Genomic DNA, 23,662 nt, shown 5'->3' on the forward strand with positions numbered 1-23,662 from the left:
ATCAATTAAATGCGGGAAAAGATTTATATAGGGCTCTGAAAACAGCCAAGGTTTATTAGCTGTAGCACTTCTCTGTTTAACCTGGTGTGCCGCACAAGCACAAAGCCGCTGAACTGGCATTTGTCACCGTGTAAGCAAAGCGCACCTTAGTATTCTTAGTTTTCGTCCACGTGTTCGCCTTTGTCAATGATAAGATAGCGCATGACGTGTCAGCTGACAGCTCGCGTTGAGAGCAAGGAAAACGATTGCGAACACAAATAATCGCGAGTGTTTTTGTATTTCTTCCTCTGGGCGGCTGCACTGACGTTTGCTGCAACGCACACACAAGGCCAGACTTGCGCAGACCTTGTCGCAGATACCTCAAACGCCAGGGAGGCACCACGCAACCAGTAGGCGGGCATTCACTAAACATATGTTCGTATTCCATATCTGCTGCCCTTGTAACGTTGACAAAGCATTGTAGGCAGCGCTAAAACGATTACCATGGGGAAATGGGCTACGGACGTCACCCGGAAAATCCCTGATGTCCAGATTTCCAGCGCCTGTTTTTCTCGCCGTTATACTTTTAATGTTGCCATGTCCGACCACGGTGAAAGCCAGCAGGTGGCCCACCTGTTAGTTTTTAGTTTGCCGTTGTATCTAAGCCGTCGGCAAATATCGAACCAGCATCGCTAGGTCAGTCTTGTAAGCTCTGCAGATCGTGCATTCTTGCTTTCTCCAGTTCATACCCTTTACTTCTAAGGCGCTTTGTAAACACACACTTTGCGAACTGCGACCTAGCCGCTTTTTCTCAGTGTACATTTTTCTTGGTTCAAGGCGGAGTTGGTACACTTCATCTTGCGAATAGGGCGCTTTTTTTACGCCACCTAGCGAACGCAGCAAAAAATATTTCACAAAACAATGAGCTTCGTAGCACGTCGTTTGCCATTTTCTTGTAGGCAAATTTTGCCATCAGGTCTTTTTTCTGGGTTTCTTGCGTCATGGGTGCTTTCAAAACACATTTTACGATCCCTTGGGTGTTGATATATAAACACCGGTGTTTTAATTTCGCAGCTTCGAGGAATTTTTAGTTTGTAAGAAATTTTGTATATGCGTGTTCAAAATAAGCCGTTGGTGTTTTGTGTTGGAAAGCTAACGAGTAAGGCCGACAAATATTTATGCTGAACGGAAATTATGAATTTTGCCTGAAAGGGCTAAACGCAATATAGGCACAGTTTTTGCCTTTAAGTACCCCTATTTGTGCAGTAATCATGAAAAACTCCGAAAGCTGGACCAAACATGGCGAATTGCGATCTATTATTTTTTTACCTTCAGTTTCTGCTTCGGTCAACCGTCACACATCAACCGTCACACGGGTTGTTGATGTTACAGCGCTAGATGTCCATCCGCTCACGCTGCCACCCGCTCGTCGTCCTGGCAGGTTCGCGTCGCAGATGGTCGATAGACGGGCAGTGAGAAGTCTCGATATTTTCCCTGCTCGAATTACGCGTCGCTTGATGTTATTTACGCACGAATATAAATGCTGTAAGGTGCTCCTCGGCCAACATTGTAACTTGCTGGGTGGCATCACTATGCAACGCTGAGGTAGCAAAAATTCGTTGGAGGCACTTAGATATCTCTTAACTGCGGGAAGGCGAAAGCCGTTTGCGACTCATTGCACTGATTTGTATTTGAGCGGTGTCGTCACGCTGCGCATGCGCAGTTGTTGCTTGGCGGCGGTTCACACCACCCGCCACAGTGGGCAGTTTGCACACATTCCAAGTGGCAGATTGTGATCACTTGACAAGGCCACGTGACTTAGGATGTAACGGACGGACAGGGTAACGTGACCTAGGATGTAACAGACCGGATCGGACGGACGGTCACCGCAAGTATGAGCCATTAAAGGCTTTCGCCTTAAAATTGCTTTTTCTGTTGGTCTTTCAACTTTCTTGTCTACCCATTCAAGTGAATCGGAGTGGACCCGGTGCATTTAGAATGACCGATTATCATTGTCCACTTAAATGTTCGCAACACATTTTCAGGCGAGCAATACAGGCCTGCTGACTGAGCCATTCCCTCAGTGAAAATCTAATAGTCCTGAAACATGTTTCCAATGTTACATTGGACGCTGCATGCTTATGAGTCCGGGCCATGCTTATTACAAAGTTGGAATAAGATTCGGGAAACGATTCACTCCATATTTGAACTAAACTCTATTAAAAGGTAGAAGCGAAGAAAAAAAACGTCTGGAAAAAGCAAAAAAACAAAGACAGTTACTTCATGTTTGCAGATAAACAAACCAAACATATGAGCTAGTAAAAACTTAAATTCAAAGAAAGTAAAGCACTCATATCTAAACAAATTAATCGCACAACTGCTTCAATGACATTCTGGTAATATAAATGTCATATTGGGAGATCTGATTAATGGCGGTGGGGAAGGTGAATTTTAGAATCTGTTTTCTGTAAATACTACGACATTCAGTAACTTTATAACTCAGGATGACGTGTGAGATGAGATTTTTTTTCTAACCCGGCTAGTTCAGCCAGGATTTGGATGTTTTTCTATTATGTCTAACCTCAACATTTACATAATCTACAACGATACGATGAGTCCAGGCGAAGAATATTTAGCTTTTTGAATAAACCACATTCAAACACAGCTTCTTTCCCCTGGCCATTCAACTCTGGAACTCGCTGCCTGCAAACGTCCGCTCGCTACCCACTGAAGAGTTTTTGGTGGCCATCAATTGTTAATGACACTTTTTATTTTCTTTGTTTTTACACGTTTTCATTTTTATACATGACTTGTTTGTCTCCCTACCCACTCCTGCCATAGCCTTATTAAGGCTGCAGTATGTATAAATAAAATAATAAAAAATAAATAAAAGCTATTTTTTGAGCTTCTAGTCTGTGGCCTGTTCAGAGCATTTATCCGACCTGAATAAGAAATCTTCAGTTCTGAACTTCAAAATAACTTCAGTTCATCATCGTCATCAGCCTCACTAAACCCACTGCAGGGCAAAGGCCTCTCCCATGTCTCTCCAATTAACCCTGTCGTTTACCAGTTGCGGCCACCGTATCCCCGCAAGCTTCTTGATCTCATCAGCCAGCCTAGCTTTTTGTCGCCCCCTGCTACGCTTCCATTCTCTTGGAACCTGATGTTAACAGCGCAGGACGTAGACGGGACACAAAAAGAGAAGCACACACAATGAGCGCTGACTTTCAACAACAAGCCCAAGCTGCTGTTCTGGCTAACTACATTCTCTTCGAACCCTCTCAGTTGCCCGTAACGACCAGCTGTTATCTTTCCTTCGCAGTACATGCCCTGTCCAAGCCCATTTCTTCCTCTTGATTTCGACTCGGATGTCATTAACACTCTGTTCCCTCACCCACTCTGCCCGCTTCAGGTCTCTTAATTTAACACCTATCATTTTTCTTTCCATAGCTCACTGCGTTGTACTTAACTTAAGCTGAACCCTTTTCGTTAGCTTCCACGTTTCTGCCCCATAGGGGAGTGCCGGTAACATACAGCTATTGCATACTTTTCTCTTGAGGGATATTGGTAAACTGCCATTCATAATCTGTGAGAACCTGCCATGTGCGCTCCACCCCATTCTTATTCTAGTTATTTCCCTCTCGTGATCCGGATCAGCGGTCACTACCTGCCCTAATTAGGCGCTCTTCACCGCCTGTTTACTGGAGGAGCTCCGATGCTTGGATTGGGAACAGTTGGGAATAAGAGTTAATGGAGGATGTTTAAGAAATTTGCGATTCGTTGATGGCATTGCCTTGCTAAGTCACTGAGGAGATGAAAGCCGCCGCGGTGGCTGAGTGGTTATGGCGCTCGGCTGCTGGCCCGAAAGACGCGGGTTCGATCCCGGCCGTGGCGGTCGAATTTCGATGGAGGCGAAATTCTAGAGACCCGTGTACTGTGCGATGTCAGTGCACGTTAAAGAACCCCAGGTGGTCGAAATTTCCGGAGCCCTTCACTACGGCGTCTCTCATAGCCTGAGTCGCTTTGGGACGTTAAACCCCCATAAACCAAACCAATCACTGAGGAGATGAACTACAAAGCATGATCAATGAGTTAGACAGGCAGAGCAGTACGGTGGGTCTAAATATTAACATGCAGAAAACCGAAGTAAGGTTCAACAGTCTCGCGAGTAAACAGCAGTTCACAATTGGTAAGAGATGTTGAAAGTGGTAAGGCAACTTCAGTTCATAACACTATGTAAATTCTATAGAAGAGCCTCTTTGATTGTTGTGGCTTTAAGTTTTATTAAAGGACGGAACGATGTCTCCAGGTGTAAGCTTGCTTTACCTCCGTCACGGGTTGGCCCGGTATTGCACTGCCTCCGGGATCACCCCCCCCCCCAAAAAAAAAATACTAATCTTAAGAAAAACCACAAAATTATGTTTTCCAAGTAAACGTGGCTAATTTAGAAATTCAGGTAAGCGCGCCGCACTACTTTCTGCTATAACTGCGGCCAGCTTCCACGTTCGTTCCATGGTGCACCAACTTAAGTATTCCTCCACAGCATTCAAGTGCAGCATGAATTACTAGTTTTTGGTCCTAAAGGGAGGCATACTGTTGAAAACATTCCGCTGTATTGGTGTAAACTATACTGGTGGCAAAATCACCAGGGTCGAGTGCTACACACCTGCAACCAGCCAGTGGAATTGGCTGGAGTCCTGTCATATAAACGCTCCCTTTAGCTGTGGCTTTCCGTTGCGACCAGTTCAGCACAGCAGGGCGTTGTTCTTTTCGGCGCAGGTGACTGCTCGCCGCAGATGCCATGGACCAAGTACTGCACGCACGACTCGGAGTCCATCGTGTTCCCCGACAAGGAAAGCGTCTGCACCTGGAAGCTGGGCCAGCCGATCGAGGAGTCTCCGCACCGACATGTGACCAGGTGGGCAGCAGTGGACACGCACGGTGTGGCGCGTCTTTTCCGAACTCTTGTCATCTTGCAAGAGAAAGGGGAAAATGTGCGCGTGCGGATTGTGGTTCTACAAGAGCGGCGACTCCGCTGAGCTTCTATTGTTCTCGTATACTTCGGATTCTTTCCGCAGAAAAAAAACGTACGTATGAAAGAAGGTAAAGGTCACTGAAATCAAGGAAATCACAGGGTAATTTTTTAAATGACGGTATTGACCAATGTGGGAAATAGTGCTGTAATTAATTTGAGATTAATGACAAATTTATAGAAAGTAGCAGAAAGGACAACCACGTGCCGCCGGATGGGAGGGTGGTGAACACCGTAACGGTGAGGTTGCATGCAACATAAATGCACTCTAAAGTGGAGGGTTGAGCAGCCGCCGCCGTAGCTGAGCTTGGTATACAGTGGCGTGCGTCGTATGCGGAGTTCGTGAGTTCGGCTCCCACCGGTGGCATGTCGTCGTCTTTTTGTTCCACTTTCTTTTAGGTTACAATGAAACCGTAAATAATTACGGCACTAACTATCCACTTTGATCAATAACCGTCAATAAAAGTTTTTCCTGATGCTTTCTTTGGCTTTAATGACTCGAATTGTTTCATATGCATATTGTAACGAGCCCCTCATTTCACCACCGTTGCGTGCGCGACAGAAAACAGCGGTGACATTTCAAATCACTCCTAGCCACAAGCGTCCGCCCAAATAAGCGATCATCAGAGTAAGAGTGAAATCTGAATTTTTTTATCTTTCTCTGAAGGCCGTAAGTATTATGGCACTGTAGGCGCAAGTGCTCTAAAAACAATCCAGTACAAGGCATATAGATCACCTTATGGTAAAATTTCACTTAGTTTCTATTCAAAGAATAAACTTTACGTGGTATTCTCTGAATACTACAAACCAAGTATAAAATTTACGTGGTAAGACGCGGGTTCGATCCCGGCCGCGGTGCTCGAATTTCGATGGAGGCGAAATTCTAGAGGCCCGTGTACTGTGCGATGTCAGTGCACGTTGAAGAACACCAGGCGGTCGAAATTTCCGGAGCCCTTCACTACTCCGTTCCTCATAGCCTAATTAAGCCGCTTTGGGACGTTAAAACCCCCATAAACCATAAATAAACTTTACGTGGTGTATTACTCGCTGAAATTCCAGATAGTGCCGGAAGGATATGCTACTGGGCACGTTGGTCGTTCATGTTCATACAAAAAAAAAAGAAACAGGACACACATGAACGTCATATATCAGAAGAAGACAGCCCCACCCTGTCTATTTCATGTATGTGTTCGGTGTGTCGGCTTTGCTGATGAACATGAGTTTTGCAAAAAAAGGAAGAAAGAGTACGGAATGAATCGATTCATGACAATTCCCTACCGCGTACGTCAGCAACCAGGGGTGGACACACGGGATGGAAGTGGCTTTCCTGGGCATCCAACGCGTTCGCCGCAAAATCCTTCAGCCTACGTGGTTTGTCCATGTATCATATGCGTTTCAAACGTTCCTAAGGAGTTTCCCTGATAGGAGTGGACTCAGAACTTTCTTACGGAGGCTCACTGGACAATGCCACTCGATGGTTTTGCGATGAAAGACGTCGTCGAGAAATTCTGCAGTCAATGCAGTCAATCTCGGCCGCACGCCGAGCCTACGTCGGCCTCAGGGACCACGTTCTGGGAATTTTATGACGCTTACACACGCAGTGCTCACGTCTTAAAAATAAACAAAAATGCATTTCTCTAATACAGAAGTCAAGAATAGGCGCTTGATTAGGCAAGTATTCTCTCTACATTAAAACACTGGCTACATTGAAACACCTACGCATCAACAAACCACGTACGAATGTATCGTCTTCACATTGGCCTTTCGCTGCCATAACTTTTCTCTTTGAAGAACTTAGTTTTGTAGTTTAAGTAGTCTTTCAAAGTTGGACAAAAAGTGACTAAGAAAATTCAGGCTACTTTATAGTATGACACGCTGATTTCTGAAGCAGTTATATACACCGCAACTAAACACTGAGAAATAAAAAAAAACTTGTCCGCTCGGAAAAGCCTGCACAAGTCTTTCTTCGCGATGCGCCACCGTTGGTTCGAAGAGGCAGGAATCCGTAACTATGTGCGATACGCTTTATTTTGTGCAAAAAGCTCATACAGTTCACGCACATCACATGCGTACTTACTTCCGACCATTTCTTATCAAATAAGCTTCTTTCGCTTCCGTATGAGGGATGCCGCCTTTTTAAATCCGCAGATCACCGAAACCAAAGATCTACCCGGACATCCTCACCCATATCGGCGAAACACCAATGGTTCGCATCAACAGGATCGGTCAAGAATACGGCTTGGAGTGCGAGCTATGTGAGTGCTTTACCCTATTCTGTTTTTGCTAAGCAAAAGCGTACGAAGCGCCTAAAGAACTATTGTGATAGTGTAGTGTTCTTAGAGCCTATTTTCTGACTTCGGGACTCGGATAGTATGCTCAGTGTGTTTCTAACGTGCCTACTTTCGCTGATGTGAGGCTGGTAGTTTTAATTTGTCTTATATATGTCGAAGCCATTATTTAGCTTTCCGATGAAAGGATTGCATTCTATTTAATCTCTGCTAAGAATGCGTGTGCAGTACAAGAACACTTGTACAAAAAAAGGGAGAGAGGGGGAGGAGCGCACTAGTTTCACCTAAGCACCGTCGGTTCCGTTTACTCGCAGCCTTTGCATGCAGGACCATATATGCTTGAGAAGTCCTTCCAAGTTGATGCTAAGCCGGCAGTATTATTGTGCTTCAAACACAAAACGTATTGTAGCCGCCGCGGTGGCTCATTGGTTATGCTGCTCGGCTGCTGACCTGAAATACGTGGATTCCAGCCCCCCTCCCAAGCCCTTTGTTTTTGTTTGCGTACTATCGGAAGCAAAAAAAAAGAAAGATTGTTTCGGTGCAGTCATGTAAACAATTTGCCTGAAATACGTCAAGGTATGAGGGGACGTGCATCCTCTGTCCGCTGGTAACACTATTATGCTACTAGGTTGAGAGACAGCGCTACAGTATTTATTTTTTCGAGTACGCACATGTCACTAAACTTTTGCTGCCGATAGTAGTACATGTCTGTCATTGCACAAAATCGGGCTTTATTTTTATGTCGAAGTGGTGCGTGGTTACGAGGTTAATTATGAAGATCACATTACGATTGCATGCCGCTTAGGTAGATTTGACTAAGAAAACTATTCATGCGTCTGACCTTCGTGTGCTTCTGTCTCAGTGCGCCAAAAGCGCTAATCGTTGCCCCTTCCGTGCTCTCATACACAGTGGCTAAGTGTGAATTCTTCAACCCTGGAGGCAGCATCAAGGACCGCATCGGGCTTCGAATGGTGGAGGAAGCCGAACGAGACGGTGTTCTCAAGCCAGGCTCCGTCATCATCGAACCGACCTCCGGAAACACCGGTAAAAAACTCTCTCTGAATGCACTATACGCGAGGTTTTTCACTTGTGTCCAGCGCTGAAGGGTAGCTTTGTCACTGCGATCACCATTCGGCTCCCGTGCTGAACCGTTTTCTCCTGCGTCCACGTGGCTGAGCTGCTTCGTGGTGGAAGAACAGCGCTAAAGCGAGGAAACAAGGAGACAGCACAAGAGCTGGCGCTTTTTACACGCAGAAAACGCTGCTCGTTTCTAGGAGGTCGATGGGCATCAAAGCACAAAATTCAGCACACTGAGCGAACTTTTTGAGGTGTCCGCCAGTTTTCGGTTTGATCACACCCTGTGATGCCCAACTTATGAAGGAATCGAAGAAAAAATATTACATTCACATTATGCTAGCTAATGTGCCCACGTCCGAAAATCGATATGAAAATTTCGCTAGCACCGCTAAAATTTGGAATCAGTATGTCGCCAGTTAGCAACAATTGGCATTTTGGCAATTTTGTGCACCTATTACGAGCCGCGTGAAGAACCAAATCGAAGTCCTCGAACCCCGCAACATCTGTCAGGAAATGAGGCGAGTTGAAAGTAGCACATTCCAGGCCCCTTTTTCTTCAGGCAGCTTGCCTATATATTTTTAATGGAAAGCGATGGTTGGGTTTCAGGTTTTCAGCGCTGGATGTCGCTGAAAGGGACATCCCTCATAGTCCATGTGTCGCCTCTCGCATTGAGCACACCCACCTTGAATGCAGCTTTAGTCTCGCAAAACAAGAAAAACCTACATGCGAGCCATGTATGCTAGCTATACAAAACCTCATTTTATATTCATGCACAAAACTCGTGAAACGCAAAAATATTTTACACTGTTTTATAACAAACATATCCCTTTACACACCAGCTTGCTCTTGGGAGACAATTCACTTGTCGAAATTTCATCTGTGTTTCGTTTCCTAAAAGAGTCAATAATCCTAAACAAGTTATAACACCCTAAAAACTTTTATTTCTTGCTCACTAAGCAAACACACAAAACCTTGCATTTGACGCATAATATCTTTAATTTCTTATGTGCCATAAAGCATAACACAACGCATTTATATGTCGTTTCGGGACGTTAAACCCTACAATTTACACTTTTGTATTGGGATGCATTGAAAAGCATGAATATTTTGGCGGATGCATTCTTGCTCATCTTGAGCAAAATGAAGCGCAGTCAGACCATAGGCGTGCTGCTGATTGGAGGAAGGATATACAGGTGAGCGCATGCTCCCGCGTAAGTCGCGCACTGCACGTTTCCGAGAGTAGGGCTGACGTGACGCGCGCCTCCCTCCTCGCACGCGCTGCAGGCATCGGGCTGGCGATGGCCGCAGCCATTCGAGGCTACCGCTGCATCATCGTGCTGCCTGAGAAGATGAGCCGCGAGAAAGTGGACGTGCTGCGGGCGCTGGGCGCCGAGATCGTGCGGACGCCCACCAGTGCGCGCTATGACTCGCCCGAGTCGCACATCTCGGTCGCCTTCAGCCTCTGCCGCGAAATCCCCAACGCCGTCATCCTGGACCAGGTGGGCCTCCGCTCTTCTTTCCCTCCGTTCCGCGGCTGGCCCGAGTGCATGCGAGAGGGAGAGCATCTTTGTTCGGTGTGCGGTGCTCTGTCACTTCTGAGACTTTAATATGTTGCACAGCACTAAACACTGAGTACGTGGAAATGCTGGAAACAATGGATATCCCCGAGGCATTTTAAACAAACTGGGTCCAGGTGGTGAATGCGTGAGTGTGCCACCTTGTGTACGCGCGGTGTATGATATTTCGATCAGAAATATGATGCTATCCACATTGCATAAACGCGTTTCGAGTTCGAGCAACGCGATTGGTGTCACTTGTTAATTATTGGGGTTGAGGGGTTGGAGGGAACCGCATTTATTTCTATTTGCTTTGTCGGTCAAGGTCCAAGAAATGTACTGCTAAAATATAGGACTACACCTCCCTCTCTCCGCTTCCTGCTTCCAATCTTCCTATGAACTCCCTCTCCCAGAGTTGCCCATAAATGCACCTGTGTGCTTCCTGCTCTATCCGCAGACTGCCCCTGCTCTATCCGCAGACTGCCCCTGCTCTATCCGCAGACTGCCCCTGCTCTATCCGCAGACTGCCCCTGCTCTATCCGCAGACTGCCCCTGCTCTATCCGCAGACTGCCCCTGCTCTATCCGCAGACTGCCCCTGCTCTATCCGCAGACTGCGCCTGCTCTATCCGCAGACTGCCCCTGCTCTATCCGCAGACAATTGAACTGCAGAAACTCTGTTCCTCTAGAACAAAAACTGCAGAAAATCTGTTCCTCTGGAACAAAAACTGCAGAAAATCTGTTCCTCTGGAACAAAAACTGCAGAAACATTGTTCCTCTGGAACAAAAACTGCAGAAACATTGTTCCTCTGGAACAAAAACTGCAGAAACATTGTTCCTCTGGAACAAAAACTGCAGAAACATTGTTCCTCTAAAACAAAAAAAAACTACCATTGTTAACCAATTTTTGGCGCATGATAGCCATTAGGCGCTTAAGCGCCATGAAACTCGACAAAACGTTACGACCTTTGTTTTGCTTCGCCCGTACGTATTCATTTCGTCTTTTCATTTTGTCCACTTGATTTAAGCCAACGCAGGTTTAACATGCGTGCTGTCGCACCAACTAGCCCTTTTCTAAGCTTTGTTGGCACTGTCGCACCATGTGCCCATTGTAGCCCATACAACAGACCTAGGATTTTGGTCTTGCTGTACTACATAGTCTATTAAATACATGCCGCCGCAGTACCGTAACCCGGGCAACCCGCTGGCACACTACGACACTACGGCTGAGGAGATCCTGGAGCAGTGTGGCGGCCATGTGGACATGGTGGTCATGGGTGCAGGCACAGGCGGCACCGCCACAGGCGTTGCGCGGAAACTCAAGGAGCGCTTGCCCAATGTCCAGGTGAGTGAGATATCACAAGTTTCCAAAACTTTTACCCTAACGAAATCTATACAACGAAAGAGGATGTGCTTGCTGAACATATTCTATGGAAATTGGTCGGCGCAAATCGCTTGTCCACCGTCGTAAAGCGCCTGCAAGCTCAAGTAAACTGGAGGCACGAAACGGGGACTGGTGAGTGGGAGCGTATGAATGGTGGTGAGCAACAGATTTCATTCTGCAGCTCTCTTTAGGCGGTAGGCGTACCGAATTTCGTAGTCTTCAGGGGAGTAATCGGGCTAGCAACACTGTCAGCAGCACCGTCAGAGCTTTCAGCAGCATGGTACCAAGCAAGAACAGTCTCCTGCATAGGAATGTCAAGCAATGGACGTTCCAGGAGCACAGGAGGACTGGAAAACGATGCGCAACAGTGTTCAGCAGTTCAAGTTCGCATTTATTGGTTTTCGCAAGCAGCAACTTTGTTTCCGCGCGTATGAAGCAACAGTTTGAAGTTAGAACAGCGGTCGCGTTTTGTTCCTGCGTGTTTGTCTGGTGTTGGTGCTTTTTTTTCTGTATAAGCATGGAGAACCAGCGGTAAGCCGAATATGCCACACGGAACGTTTTTCCCGCTACACTTTTTGAATTTGGTTTCTTCAGTCATACAGACTAGTTTATGTTAATTTATATGTACTCTGCTTTCTTGTATGTTGCATGTCGCGCTCTAGTGTTGCATTCTTCAGGCTACAGTAGTGTTTTTTTGCTTCTGCCTGTAGCTGACAGGTGTGCATATTTTAATAACTACTGGACCTCGCGCTCTTTTGTTAAGCTCTTTACTATTCGTAACTCTTTTACCCAATGAAATGAATGAACAGAGCATGTTTTCAACTGCTATTCGACCCATTTCCTTCCATGCATTCACAACGAATTGCGGTATATTAAAGGCTCGAATACAGAACGTCATTTTGGCCTTCACATCTGTTCTCACAGATCATTGGCGTTGACCCGCACGGTTCGGAGCTGGCATTGGACGCCGAACCAAACGATCCGTCTGTGACGATGTACGAGGTCGAAGGCATCGGCTACGACTTTGTGCCCACTGTTCTCGACAGAAGTGTAAGCATCCTCCCCGTTGTGTTGTCTCGCGCAGCATAAAAAAGGAGGGTACAACATTCACTCATGTACCGTGTGCAACTAGTGAATGGAGGAGATCCGATACAGAAGCGGGGAACCTGCGCTTCTGAATTCGTTGCGTTCCCGTGAACGCGAACTACAGTGCCTACATTCGAGTGCATGTGCAACCGCTGGGGCATCTTCGAAAGAAGGGCGCTTGGGACTACGCAGCACCACAACCGAAGTACACATAACTTCATTTTTGACTGTGCACCGTGCTCACAGAAGAAAAAAAAAGAGACGGCATGGACAAAGCTTAGACTGTCGATTGATAGTCGTCTCTTTTTCGTATCGTCGTTTGTGAGCAGTGCAAAATGAACGAAAATCAACAAGCCCGACTTGTTGCGTCATTTTTGCATTAAGTGCAGATAACGTTTTGAATACGGCACAGACTGATGTCTCCGTCTTCTCACGCCATCATTTTCATTCGTGTCAGTTTGAAAAAAGAAAGAATTATCTCGTTCCTTTCAGATAAAAGTTAGACGAGAAAATCAGGGCTGAGAAACCAAACATACCTGCACACTTGGAACGTACAGTGACGAGCGTTATAAAGGCTCTTTGTGCAGTTGCCCAAGCAGAGTTAAACAAGTACATGTCATTCTTGATTCATCTGTTGAGAAACACAATTCCAAATTGTCATCTCCGTTACGCTTGCTGCATGTGTCTTGACATTTTGAATCAGACATATCCCCGGAGTAGCATCTGAGCCTGAAGCGTGCACATTCTGGTAGGACATTGACATAGTTGAAATAAAACAGCTGTTAGATTTGATGGCCACAGTTCCGCTATAGCCACGGCTGCACCTTAAGGACTTTTTACTACCCCGTAAACCTCAGGAGCACACACAAGTTTGCAGGGGCTGAACGTTCTTGTAAACAGTAGCAGGTAAGGTTATATTCCAGAAACTTCAGTTAAACTATTTGCTGCTATCTCTGAATGTCACCGTGGCTGAACGAGCATGACAACGTCATCTTCGAACACGCAGTTATGAACGGTAAATTCCTGGTCATGAGAGTACTAAAAGGATGTCTGAGGCGTGTGGGAAAAGTGGTGCCGCTTAGTATGCTGCACTGTCTTTGACGGACGATCTCACCGGTCCCGAAGGTTGTTAGAGCACAAAAAAACCGAGTGGTCTCGGGTTGCGTCGGCCGCGTTGTGATGAGAGCCAACTATGCCTCATGCGGAAAGTGAACGCATCGTAGGCAGTACGTAGTTGTAATGAATTTTTATTGCGAAAGCAATACTACGTCAGGTCTAACCGCCCGTCGCGTATGCCGTGCTCCCCCCAGAGCCGGCGCGGCGCTTGGCAGGTGGTGTGACGTCAGCTCTCTCCGTTGCTATGACGACACGTGACGTCAGCTTGCTCCCCGCCGCAGCTGGAAGGTAGCCGCTCGTCGCGTGTGCCGTGGCCCCCGAGCCGGCGCCGCGCCTAGCAGGTGGTCTCTCCGTTGATATGACGACCTCCTCGCCTTGCGCCCACTCCGTGGCGGCTTCACTCGGATATATAGCGGTGCGCTACGCGTTGGTTGATCAGTCTCGCCATGGAAGTTACCGACAAAAAGTCTATATCTGAATCAAGTTGCTCTACTGCTTCGGAACAGTTAAATTTAAAGGCGAAAGCTAAGCAAGCTTTCGCAATTCAATCAGGTTTAACCAGAGGTAAACCACAGCCAATTTTTCTTTCTTTCCTCCATCTAGTAAGACAATCCATCGCGAAACATGGGGCATGACAACAGTGGACTTTTCAAAGAAGGAAAAAAACAAACAAGAACTACATGCGCTCAACGTCTTCCTGTCTTTTCATTTTTTGTCTCGTCTTCTTGTGCACTGTTCCACGATGAGCTACGAACAAGCCCTACGTTCCGCGCCCCTAAGCGAAGCGAACATCACTGCTTGGCAAGAAGTTTAAGCAGGACTTCGCGACATGGGCTATCATTGCAGAGAAAAGCTTTGAAGGAGTAGAAAGTGTAGGTGATCAGTGTTTTTTTTTTTCGTGTTCCTTCAGTGAAGTGATGCCTAAAACTTAAGTAAACATAAATTGCCGTTGTAGAATTCATCTGCACCCAATACATATTCGGATTTAATTTTTCTCGTATAATTTAGACTTCGATTTCAACAGCCGAATGGTGGCAATTAGGTCACAGATGAGTTAAAGTCACGCGAGGCAAATAGACACATATAATCGCTGCGTCGTTTTGACATCTTTAATACTTACGCCAACCTGCCCCATTCGGGAGCCGGGATGGCATCCAGGGAACAATCTGCTGTTATATCGCGGTTTTTGCATGCCTCATGCTCATAAACCTCACTTGTGACGTCATATTCACCTTGTGTCGTCAGCCTCATGTTGTGACGCCTTATTTCAGGATCCGCTTGGCTCCTGAAGCCAAAGCCAGAACTAGACGGGGAAAAAAATTCAATTATAAGTTATTTACGGGGGCGCAGGCGAATTCCATGGTGATCCATGCTGTCTTGCACACTATTACGAAGGAAAAAAAATGTGCAACAAAAAGATTGCCGTTCTTGAACGTACATGGGACCATCGCATCCGTGCATGACTGTGTTATTGGAGACAATTTACAATTCTTAGCCGAAAAATGAAGATGCAGCAGGACCTTGTCTAGGCCTTCAGAAGTAATGTAAAATCAGCGCGGCTAAGTTCTGCGTCTAATCCTCTGTTCTGTCATAAATAATGTCTGCTCACCAATTTCAGTTTGTGAAGAAATCAGTTCGTTCTACAAGAGAACGAGTGGCGCCTGCACGACAGATTTTCTAGTGCACATAAAAAAAAAATCTGCTGTACATTCTTCATATTGGCAACTCGCTGTTGCAGCAACATTTAAAAGCGACACACCGCTCTACAGCTGAGAGTGTTCTTAATCTCGTCGCAGCTGGTTGACAAGTGGTACAAATGCAACGACAAGGATTCTTTCCTCATGGCGCGCAAGCTGATCCGACAGGAGGGCCTTTTGTGCGGTGAGTGGCGTCGCACTGAGCACTGGAACATCATACTTCGCATACCACGAGTAAGAACAGAACCCTGTGCATTTCACGTTCTTGGTTCTAAACTTCCATATCAGTGCCGTTATCAGGGTCGAAATGCCATTCACCGCAACAACCTTCTTAGTACCTCTGAAAAACGGCATAAACAGATGCTGATCCTCCTCCTGGAGAGGCTCGCTTGAAATGAAGGTAACCCTCAGGTATCGTGAATGAAGGTACCCCTCAGGTCAAAGCTGGCGGCATGCACTGTCAGCAACAGATTTAAAGGCGAACAAGACAGTTGAAACACGAACAGAAAAATGAAATCTTAGCCTGGAGAAGGTCAACACTATGGTAAATTTCACTTCGAAGGTGTGAAGACTGTCCTTAAGAAGTGTTAATCAACCTTAATTGTATTTCCTCTCCAGGAGGTGTTTTTGTGTTGGATTTTCACTTCTTTTGTTTGCATTTCCTGCGCGGCTGATAATGCACTCGTCTCTTGCCTCAATGGCCCTAGTGACCTGCGCTCTTCAATGCTGGCCTGGCATCATGGTGCCCGAGTCTGCATGCTCTCTTCGACGTGAAGTGTGTGAACGCATATTAGCAGAGACTGAACGTCACTAGTAGCGGCCATTGTAAACTGTGGTACTCCGAGTGATTAGGACATGCCTTTTGCTGTGATAATGGTGCGCAGTGCCTCAGTAACGACTGACCTGGAGATGATACACACCGGCGTGATTTAAACAATCTATAACAGTACTTTTTCTCTTCGTGTTTCGGTTTTCGTTTCCGCCGACATTTCCAGCTCTAAAGGGTGTTTAAAAAGTGGTAGTACCAGCATAAATGTGCAGTATAATTGCTCATGATCCATGCTTCTAAACGAAGCATAGAGTTCACTGAATGAGCAGAGGAATGTACAGTGGTGAGCAGTCCTGTCTAGAGCGCGCCGACGGTGCTCTGCGGAGCAAGTCAGCGCCATCTAACGTTAGGCTCTGGGTTTGAGCTATGCGTCCCGTGTGCATGCGCAGCAAAATCAGAGGGATGCCTGCTCATCGCTTCCTTGTCCAGCCCCTGCCTTGCGACTTCGTTTCGTGTCTCCAGGGCCGCGCTGCCTGCATTTGTGACGCACTGACGATGGCCAGGGCGTCGCCATGCCACCGTGTTTCACGAGTGTAACGAGACGGCCAGGCAAGCAAGTGCGAGTGATAGCGTATTATCACGCGTTTCTGCATATAAGGTCCTATATCTGTACGGATGCCAAATGCTGTGTCCCTTGTAGTGCAGCGCAAAGACACGCCATCAAATAATACGCCTGCAACGCATGGTGCGTGTGGTAACGCTCAGCCTTATACGGACAAGACGAAAACAGACACCGAGCAACCAACGAGGCCCAATTCTCGCACACTCGTTCTGGGTCGTGTTTGAAATGCGCGATCACCCGATATCACTTGCTCGCCTAGCCTCCTCGCGATTCGCGCGAAACGCGTTGGTTTTCCGGTCGCTGTTACATATCATTTAGCGTGGCCCTGGCGGCATGAAGAGCAAGCACTGAGCGGAAATGAGGCCGAGAACCCAGGAGCAGACAGCGCTTTATTTTGGTCGCGCATGCGCACGGGAGGCATAACTCAAACCCAGAGCCTAACGTTAGATGGCGCTGACTTGCTCCGCAGAGCACCGTCAACGCGCTCTTGACAGGGCTGCTCAGCACTGTACGCGTGCTCATTTACTTTCGGAGACGAGATTAAGCGGAGTCTGCGGCGTTCGTTGCGGGACTTTATGAACATCAGTCTCTGCGCCCGCGCATGCTCGGTTGCAGGTGGCAGCAGTGGGTCGGCGATGAGCGTGGCCGTGGTGGCGGCCAAGTCCCTGGTGGCCGGCCAGAAGTGCGTCGTGGTCCTGCCTGACGGGGTGCGCAACTACATGACCAAGTTCCTCTCTGACAGCTGGATGGCCGAGCGTGGCTTCATCTCTCTCTACTCGGAGATGAGCACCAAACACTGGTGAGGCTCGTCCGACACCCATGACGCGTCTAATTGAGCGTGGCTAGGTTTTCGGTTAAATGTGATAGGATGGCTTTTTAAACGCATATGGGAAATTGTATACGCGCCCTACCAGCGCCTTTGGTTCATATACCCACAGCCTGCCACTCCAGTCTGTCCAAAACAGTAACGGGCAGGGACGCAAAGTTAAATGTAAGCCTTAATTCTGTAGAAGCGAGAGTCGCTGAAGACTTGCAGGCTCGATTTTTCAGAAAACATTATGGTTTTCACAAACGTACATGCAACGTCTGTGCTACTAGATGATCAGGTGAATTCTTCATGCCTAAGTAACCTCCAAAAAGCGTCGCTAATATGTTGTCGCCGAGCCGGTGGATGCACTTCTCGGCACTAGCCACCGGCTAAGGAGATCGCGTTAGATGTGTCTATTTGCGATATTTCAGTACCCGGTCCTCGTGCAGCACATCCTGGTGGACTGGCTGTCTTACATCGCTCGCTCCTCTCGCTCAAGTCTCGCCTTATGTTGTCGACGTTTTAACGCACTCTGTGAGAAGGAAAAACACGACGTGCTCACCCACTCCGCCGCGTGTATATATTCTCGATACTTCGCGCACTCTTTCTGATATCCCTCTCGCGATATGTTCCGGAAGCCACTCGGAGTCCGCTAGCGAATGGCATAAATGCTATCGACGGAAAAGAAAAACATATCTAGCATATCCGATGGCCAGGGGAAATTTGCAACTCTCCCGCTCTTTCGTGCGAAATCCTGGGCGAACACCTAAAAAAGTAATACTCTTAGCTTGCTGTGAGTGTTCCGCCGACTGGCGGGAACTTCGGGGGAACTAACTTTCTTTTTAACTTACCGAGGCGTCACCGGCCTGATAATTTCGGTGTTAGAAAGCCGCCACATTGAGAAACTAAACAGCTTAGCTCCTCTCTGTGCGATCCGAATGCCATGCCCAGTATCGGCTCTCCTTCGATTGGCGGCAGCCGTCGGTTTCGGCCTGCTCGACCATGTGCCGCGGTGATCTTGTAGTGCTTTTAAAGCCCGTATAACCTTGATTCGGGCCAACATAAACATGGCCATGGGGCGAGAACAGGCAGGTGTAAGCTGAAATGCTGAACTGCGCATAGCAAGCGCTTATGTTTCAGATAAACAGGCTTAGCGAATTTCCATCAGCACCCACGCAGATAGCGGCACGAATTAGCGACTTTGCGAACGATAGTTTATTGATGCCTATTCGTAAGAGGCGGAAAAAATATTCCACATATCGTCATGAGCTTGTGTGGTCGGATACCATTTGCTGTGCCGCTGTCGCGATGCAGTAATTCTAGTCTTCAAAGTACGCCAGGCAAAAAAGAAATACTCAACAATGGTGCATATATTCGCTGGGGGCATCGTAGTTCCTTAAATATGAATATGAAACAAAAAGTATTTGTCGCTAAATTCTCAATTGTGTCCAACGTTTTCAGTGTCATCATACTGACCTCCCCACCCGTGTAGTCTTTTAATTTCGGGACAGCAAGCCAACCAAGCCCTGCACAAAGGCTTGACGTTGGGCTCCTCCTGCCTTCACGCTGCATGGAGTTCAAATTCTCGTAGTGTTTAGTTTGCTGTTCCCTCTTGCACTGCCTTACATTCCTCCGTAGCGCCAGTTCCGTCAGGGCCGTCTGCAATTCGCTTGCGCTTGAGGTGCTGTGACCCACAGGTTTTTCAAAAGCCCATCCTGGTTAGACCGACTCACCCACGAGAGTGCCGTGGTCGCCATCTGCATGTCTCCTTTGTCCTTCATGTGCTCTGTTTCCCCCTTCTCCACTTCCCTAACGATGTGGTTAAAAGGATTCAGCTGAGCACAATGTTTATCGCGCCTTTCCCCTGTACACATATTTTCTTCCTGCTCCTCCTCCTCATCTGTAACACGTGATTCTTCGTTCTGTGCACTTGCGAAGCCAATGCGCCAACCACCGCCATTCTGTTCAAAACTCTAGACATATTACAGGAAGAAGTAAGCCTACCGCGAGAGGATACTGTACTCACAGCATTCAGCAAGGAATAGACAGACTGTAGGTTGAGGCCAATAAAAGAAGACCTCGCCTGCACGACTAACGTATCGCGGGAGGCGAATAAAATCCGATTTAAAATAAAAGAAATGGACATAGTACAAAAAGAGGAAAAAAACTGATAAAGAGGAAAAGGGGAAAGAGATTAAGGGAATGAAAGAAAGTTAGGCACAAGATGTCCCAGGGGCCTCTGATGATCGTTTCTTCTGTCTTCCTCCTCTTCATTTTCCGAAGTCCTCGTTGATGCGTAGGGTGCCTTCCATAGGTAAATTTGCTAGACGTGGCTTCGTCCAGGATAGATGTCGTTTTGCAGATTATAATCCAGCCTTGCTCTGTCTCGGTTTACAATATGTGCCGTAGGTTTATGCTTGCTTTTCTTGATTTGCCGATCTTTACCGCAGCTTCTGTGGCAGTAAATGGTATCTCTCGATCTTCGGTAGAAATGTGATATGATAATTATGCATGTTTTGATGGTAAATGTCTGCCTATTATGCTGTGTTGGTTGGATTATTTTGTTTGGCTCAGGTGCCCCCGTGGTATACCTCACGCAGAGCATTGCTTGCTTCTTTTCTCCCCCCCGGCGCCTCTGGTCGGCGGCTGTGGCATGTGCAGGTGGTGGAACCAGACGGTGCGCTCCCTGCGGCTGCGCATTCCGCTGACGGTGACTCCCTCCGTGACCTGCCAGGACGCCGTGGAGTTGATGAGCAGAGAGGGCATCGACCAGGTGCCCGTCGTCGAGGAGAGCGGGTCAGCGCTTTGCTCTTCGCCGTCGCGTGCGCAAGGCGGGTATAATGAACGGCACGCGCAGTAACGCTACGGAAGGTCGCGGCAGTCTTGATCCCATAGGAATCGCGAGAGGATTCTCTCACAGCTGCTGCCCTCGGCACAAGGTCCCGCCCCTAGTAACACTCGGTGTATTACAGGGCGTTTCACGTCCGCCGCTATTGCAAAGGGTGTCACTGGTGAACACCCTCGATGTTAGGTTACAGGCAACATAAATACACTCGAAAGTAGACGGTGGACAGCTCAGCTCGCCGTACGTGACAGGCGGAGGTCGTCGGCTCGGATCCCGCCGCCGGCATGTGGTTGTCTTTTCTTCTACTTTCTAGTCAGTTATTTTTAGGTAAATACGATTCTACGAAATTATATTTGATGAATACCGTAAATTATTTTTTTTAAAAATCTCCTATACTTGCCTTGGTTTCAACAACTGTTGACTACATTCGTACAACTTCTGTAAACAAGCCGCCCGCCGTGGCTCGGGGCTTATGGTGCTCGGCTGCTGACCCGAAAGATGTGGGTTCGGTTCCGACCGCGGCGCGGTCTCAATTCGATGGAGGCGAAATGCTAGATTCCCGTGTACTGTGCGATATCATTGTACTTTGAAGAACACCAGGTGGTCGAAATTATCCGGAGCCCTCCACTACGGCTGCCTTCATAGCCTGAGCCGCTTTGGGACGTTAAACCCCATAAAACCAACCTGGGAGAGAACGCATTTGTCGAAATTTCCTGCGTTTTAAGCTTCTTGAAACAAGCAATGCTCCTAAACAAGTTATATTATCTTAAAAACATTTTAGTCCTTTTCCACAAAGTAAACACATATCTGGCGTTTAGCACATGATAGCTTTAGACGCTTATGTGTCATAAAACACAGCGCACTCGCTGTTTCGCTTACTGTTAGCCTATGCAGCTATTGTGGAGTCTTTCCTTCTGGCAAAATTCTGCGGCGCAGTGTGTACGAGTGGAAAAGTTGCAATAATGCATGCGTACAAACTATGACTCGATTATTATGTGTGTTAAGCGGCGTGTAGTTACGCGTTCATTAGGAAGTTCGAGTGCTCTCTTACTGGGAAGCACGCTTCTGTAAACCCGATTATTCGTATCGTCTGCTACGTTATTCGTAGCGAGCGGGTTTTCGTGCCAGGAAGTTAGTTGCTGAGAGTGTGGCGGTGGCATTCGAATGTGTTTACCGCTCTTCCGAGCAGGTGATCGTCTTTTTGGCTTGTGCTCCATCACAGTCACCTAGCAGTAACGCACTAAGATGATGTTTCATCTTTGTATTTAAATTTATCGTCAAGCTATTAGCTGGTTAAAAGCTTTCATAAGCGATATTTTATTGCCAACTTGTTTCAAGGAACACATTGCTCTTGCGACTCGTAATACTTTTCCGAAACAAGCATTAACTTCATGATTGAAAAAGAATTCCGCAGCCAGGCTACAATGCTCTTTGTTTAAGGCTGTCGCGTTCTTGAAAAAGGCTGTTCGCAGCGTGTAGTTACGTCTTTTGTAGAGAAGACTGTACTATTTCCCCCCTAACCTATCGTTAACCAAGCGCCTGCACTCGAAGCTTGCACTCGGAGCTTCTCATCTGGAATTTTAAATGCGGTCGTATTGAAGAGTGCGTGATTCTCTAGTGATTCTCGATTGATTCTGCTCATAATCCAATGCGCTCCGCTATGTCCGTCACATTTTCGAGAAAGAAATAATAAATGCTCCGTATAAAATCTTTCCTCCGGGGGTTATATAATGAATAATAATTTATAATTATTCTGGATCGCCATTGTTTTTCAGAGCGGTGATTGGAATGGTTTCACTGGGCAACCTTATGTCAAAGATACTGGCACGTCGCATCGACTCCACCACTCCTGTATCAAAGGCTGCCTATGACCAATTTAGAAAGGCAAGTGAAAATGTTCGCCATTGTCCACGTCCCTATTTATTACGAGTATTTTGTGTCACTAAAACCTGCAGTGGACCCACAATAGACGTTGGTTCTGTGCGTGAGAAAATTGTGGTTTGCTACTTTTTACGACGAGAGCCGTTAATGGCAGCCCCCTCAATCGTCGTGTAACTGAAGCCCGTTGTAGGTTTAGCTGCGTCCTTGGCTTGCCTTTCCTAGTCTTGTTGCCTAAGTGGATCGGTGCCCAGCCAATGCAAGCAAAATCGAACCCAACCATGCTAAAGGAGAGATAGAAAGAAGACGAAAGAAGAGAAGAAGCAGTCTAAAAGAGAAAAGTGAAGGGCGCGAAAATGGAAGAGACGCTGTCGTGGAGGGAGAAATGAATAGAGAAAAATTATATTATCATCAGCCGAACTAAGTCTGCTGCAGGGCAAAGGACTCCCCCATGTCTCTCCAATTAACCCTTTTCTTTGCCAGTGTATCCCCGCAAACTTAATCTCATCCGCCCAACCAACTTTCTGCCGCCCCCTGCTACGCTGTCGCCAAATGTTTCGACTAAGCTTTAGCCTACTTTGGCAATTCCTTTTACCTTAGTGTACTAGTCAGTGTCGTTGATGCATATTCTAAGCTACGGTGTTCTGGGAAGATGAGAGCACTGTCCTTTGTGCGCCTGGATAAAGATGCGTTAGGCAAAGCGGAGCCCTGCTTCTATGTTGATTTGCTGTGTAGTAGTATCTGCAACAACTGCAACGTCAAGACAGCTGTACGTAGGCCCTAGCAGCAGGAAGAAAGGCCATTTGCTTTTTTTGTGCGCAGTGCATGGCTTGAACCAACCAGATCTTGGAGCACCACAATGACGCCGCACAGAGAAGGAAGGAAGGACGCGTCCTTGTCTGCTTCTGTGTTTCGTATTTGTGGTGCTCCACATAATGGACCCCTACGAACTCGACTGTGGAAGTTTCCACCGTCCTCTTGAACCGAAACCACGTCATGTTTTGATGTCCAGAAATTTGCGTCACCTTCCTTGCTTTCCCTAATTCACATGTGCACTTCACATAACTATGCATGTCAGGCTATGAGCTATTTAGATGCACTTCCACCAGCCTCCAAACGTACATTTATCCCTGTAATGACATAAGTACGTCACGCATAGTAAATTTTCTACTATCCCCCCACCTTTTTTTTTTCGCGCTGGATTTGTGCGCGTGCACAAAGAGCGTACGTTTCCCGCATATTTCTCACAGCATAATCGAAGTGTGACTTGCAAGGTTCGCATAAGGCTTGCTGTAAGATTACACACTGCAAAAAACATGACCCACATGACCAATTTAACGTTTAAAAAAATGTTCCTTTACTTCAGGGGGTAATGGAATGAATTTAAATTTCGCTATTGACACAAGTTCTCGAGAGTCTTGTACTGTGCAATGTCAGTGCACGTTAACAAACCCCAGGTGGTCGAAATTTTCCGCACCCCTCCACTACGGCGTGCCTCATAGCGTGATCCGCTTTGGAACTTTAATT

General features: G+C 47.0%; 1 protein-coding gene across 3 annotated transcripts in view; it reads left to right on the plus strand.

Moving 5' to 3' along the window:
- Nucleotides 1-23,662, plus strand: part of Cbs (Cystathionine beta-synthase) — a 66,907-nt gene that overhangs the window by 41,638 nt on the left and 1,607 nt on the right. For all 3 annotated transcript variants that reach the window (XM_077668554.1, XM_077668555.1, XM_077668556.1), the window contains exons 2-11: nt 4,759-4,897; nt 7,160-7,266; nt 8,209-8,343; nt 9,661-9,875; nt 11,114-11,275; nt 12,239-12,364; nt 15,313-15,397; nt 17,220-17,403; nt 20,074-20,208; nt 22,033-22,141. In XM_077668554.1, coding sequence (XP_077524680.1) covers nt 4,759-4,897; nt 7,160-7,266; nt 8,209-8,343; nt 9,661-9,875; nt 11,114-11,275; nt 12,239-12,364; nt 15,313-15,397; nt 17,220-17,403; nt 20,074-20,208; nt 22,033-22,141 — 1,397 coding nt within the window. The remainder of the gene's footprint in view (nt 1-4,758; nt 4,898-7,159; nt 7,267-8,208; nt 8,344-9,660; nt 9,876-11,113; nt 11,276-12,238; nt 12,365-15,312; nt 15,398-17,219; nt 17,404-20,073; nt 20,209-22,032; nt 22,142-23,662) is intronic.

The sequence above is a fragment of the Amblyomma americanum genome, chromosome 6 (genome assembly GCF_052857255.1).
Source record: "Amblyomma americanum isolate KBUSLIRL-KWMA chromosome 6, ASM5285725v1, whole genome shotgun sequence".
NCBI lineage: Eukaryota > Metazoa > Arthropoda > Arachnida > Ixodida > Ixodidae > Amblyomma > Amblyomma americanum.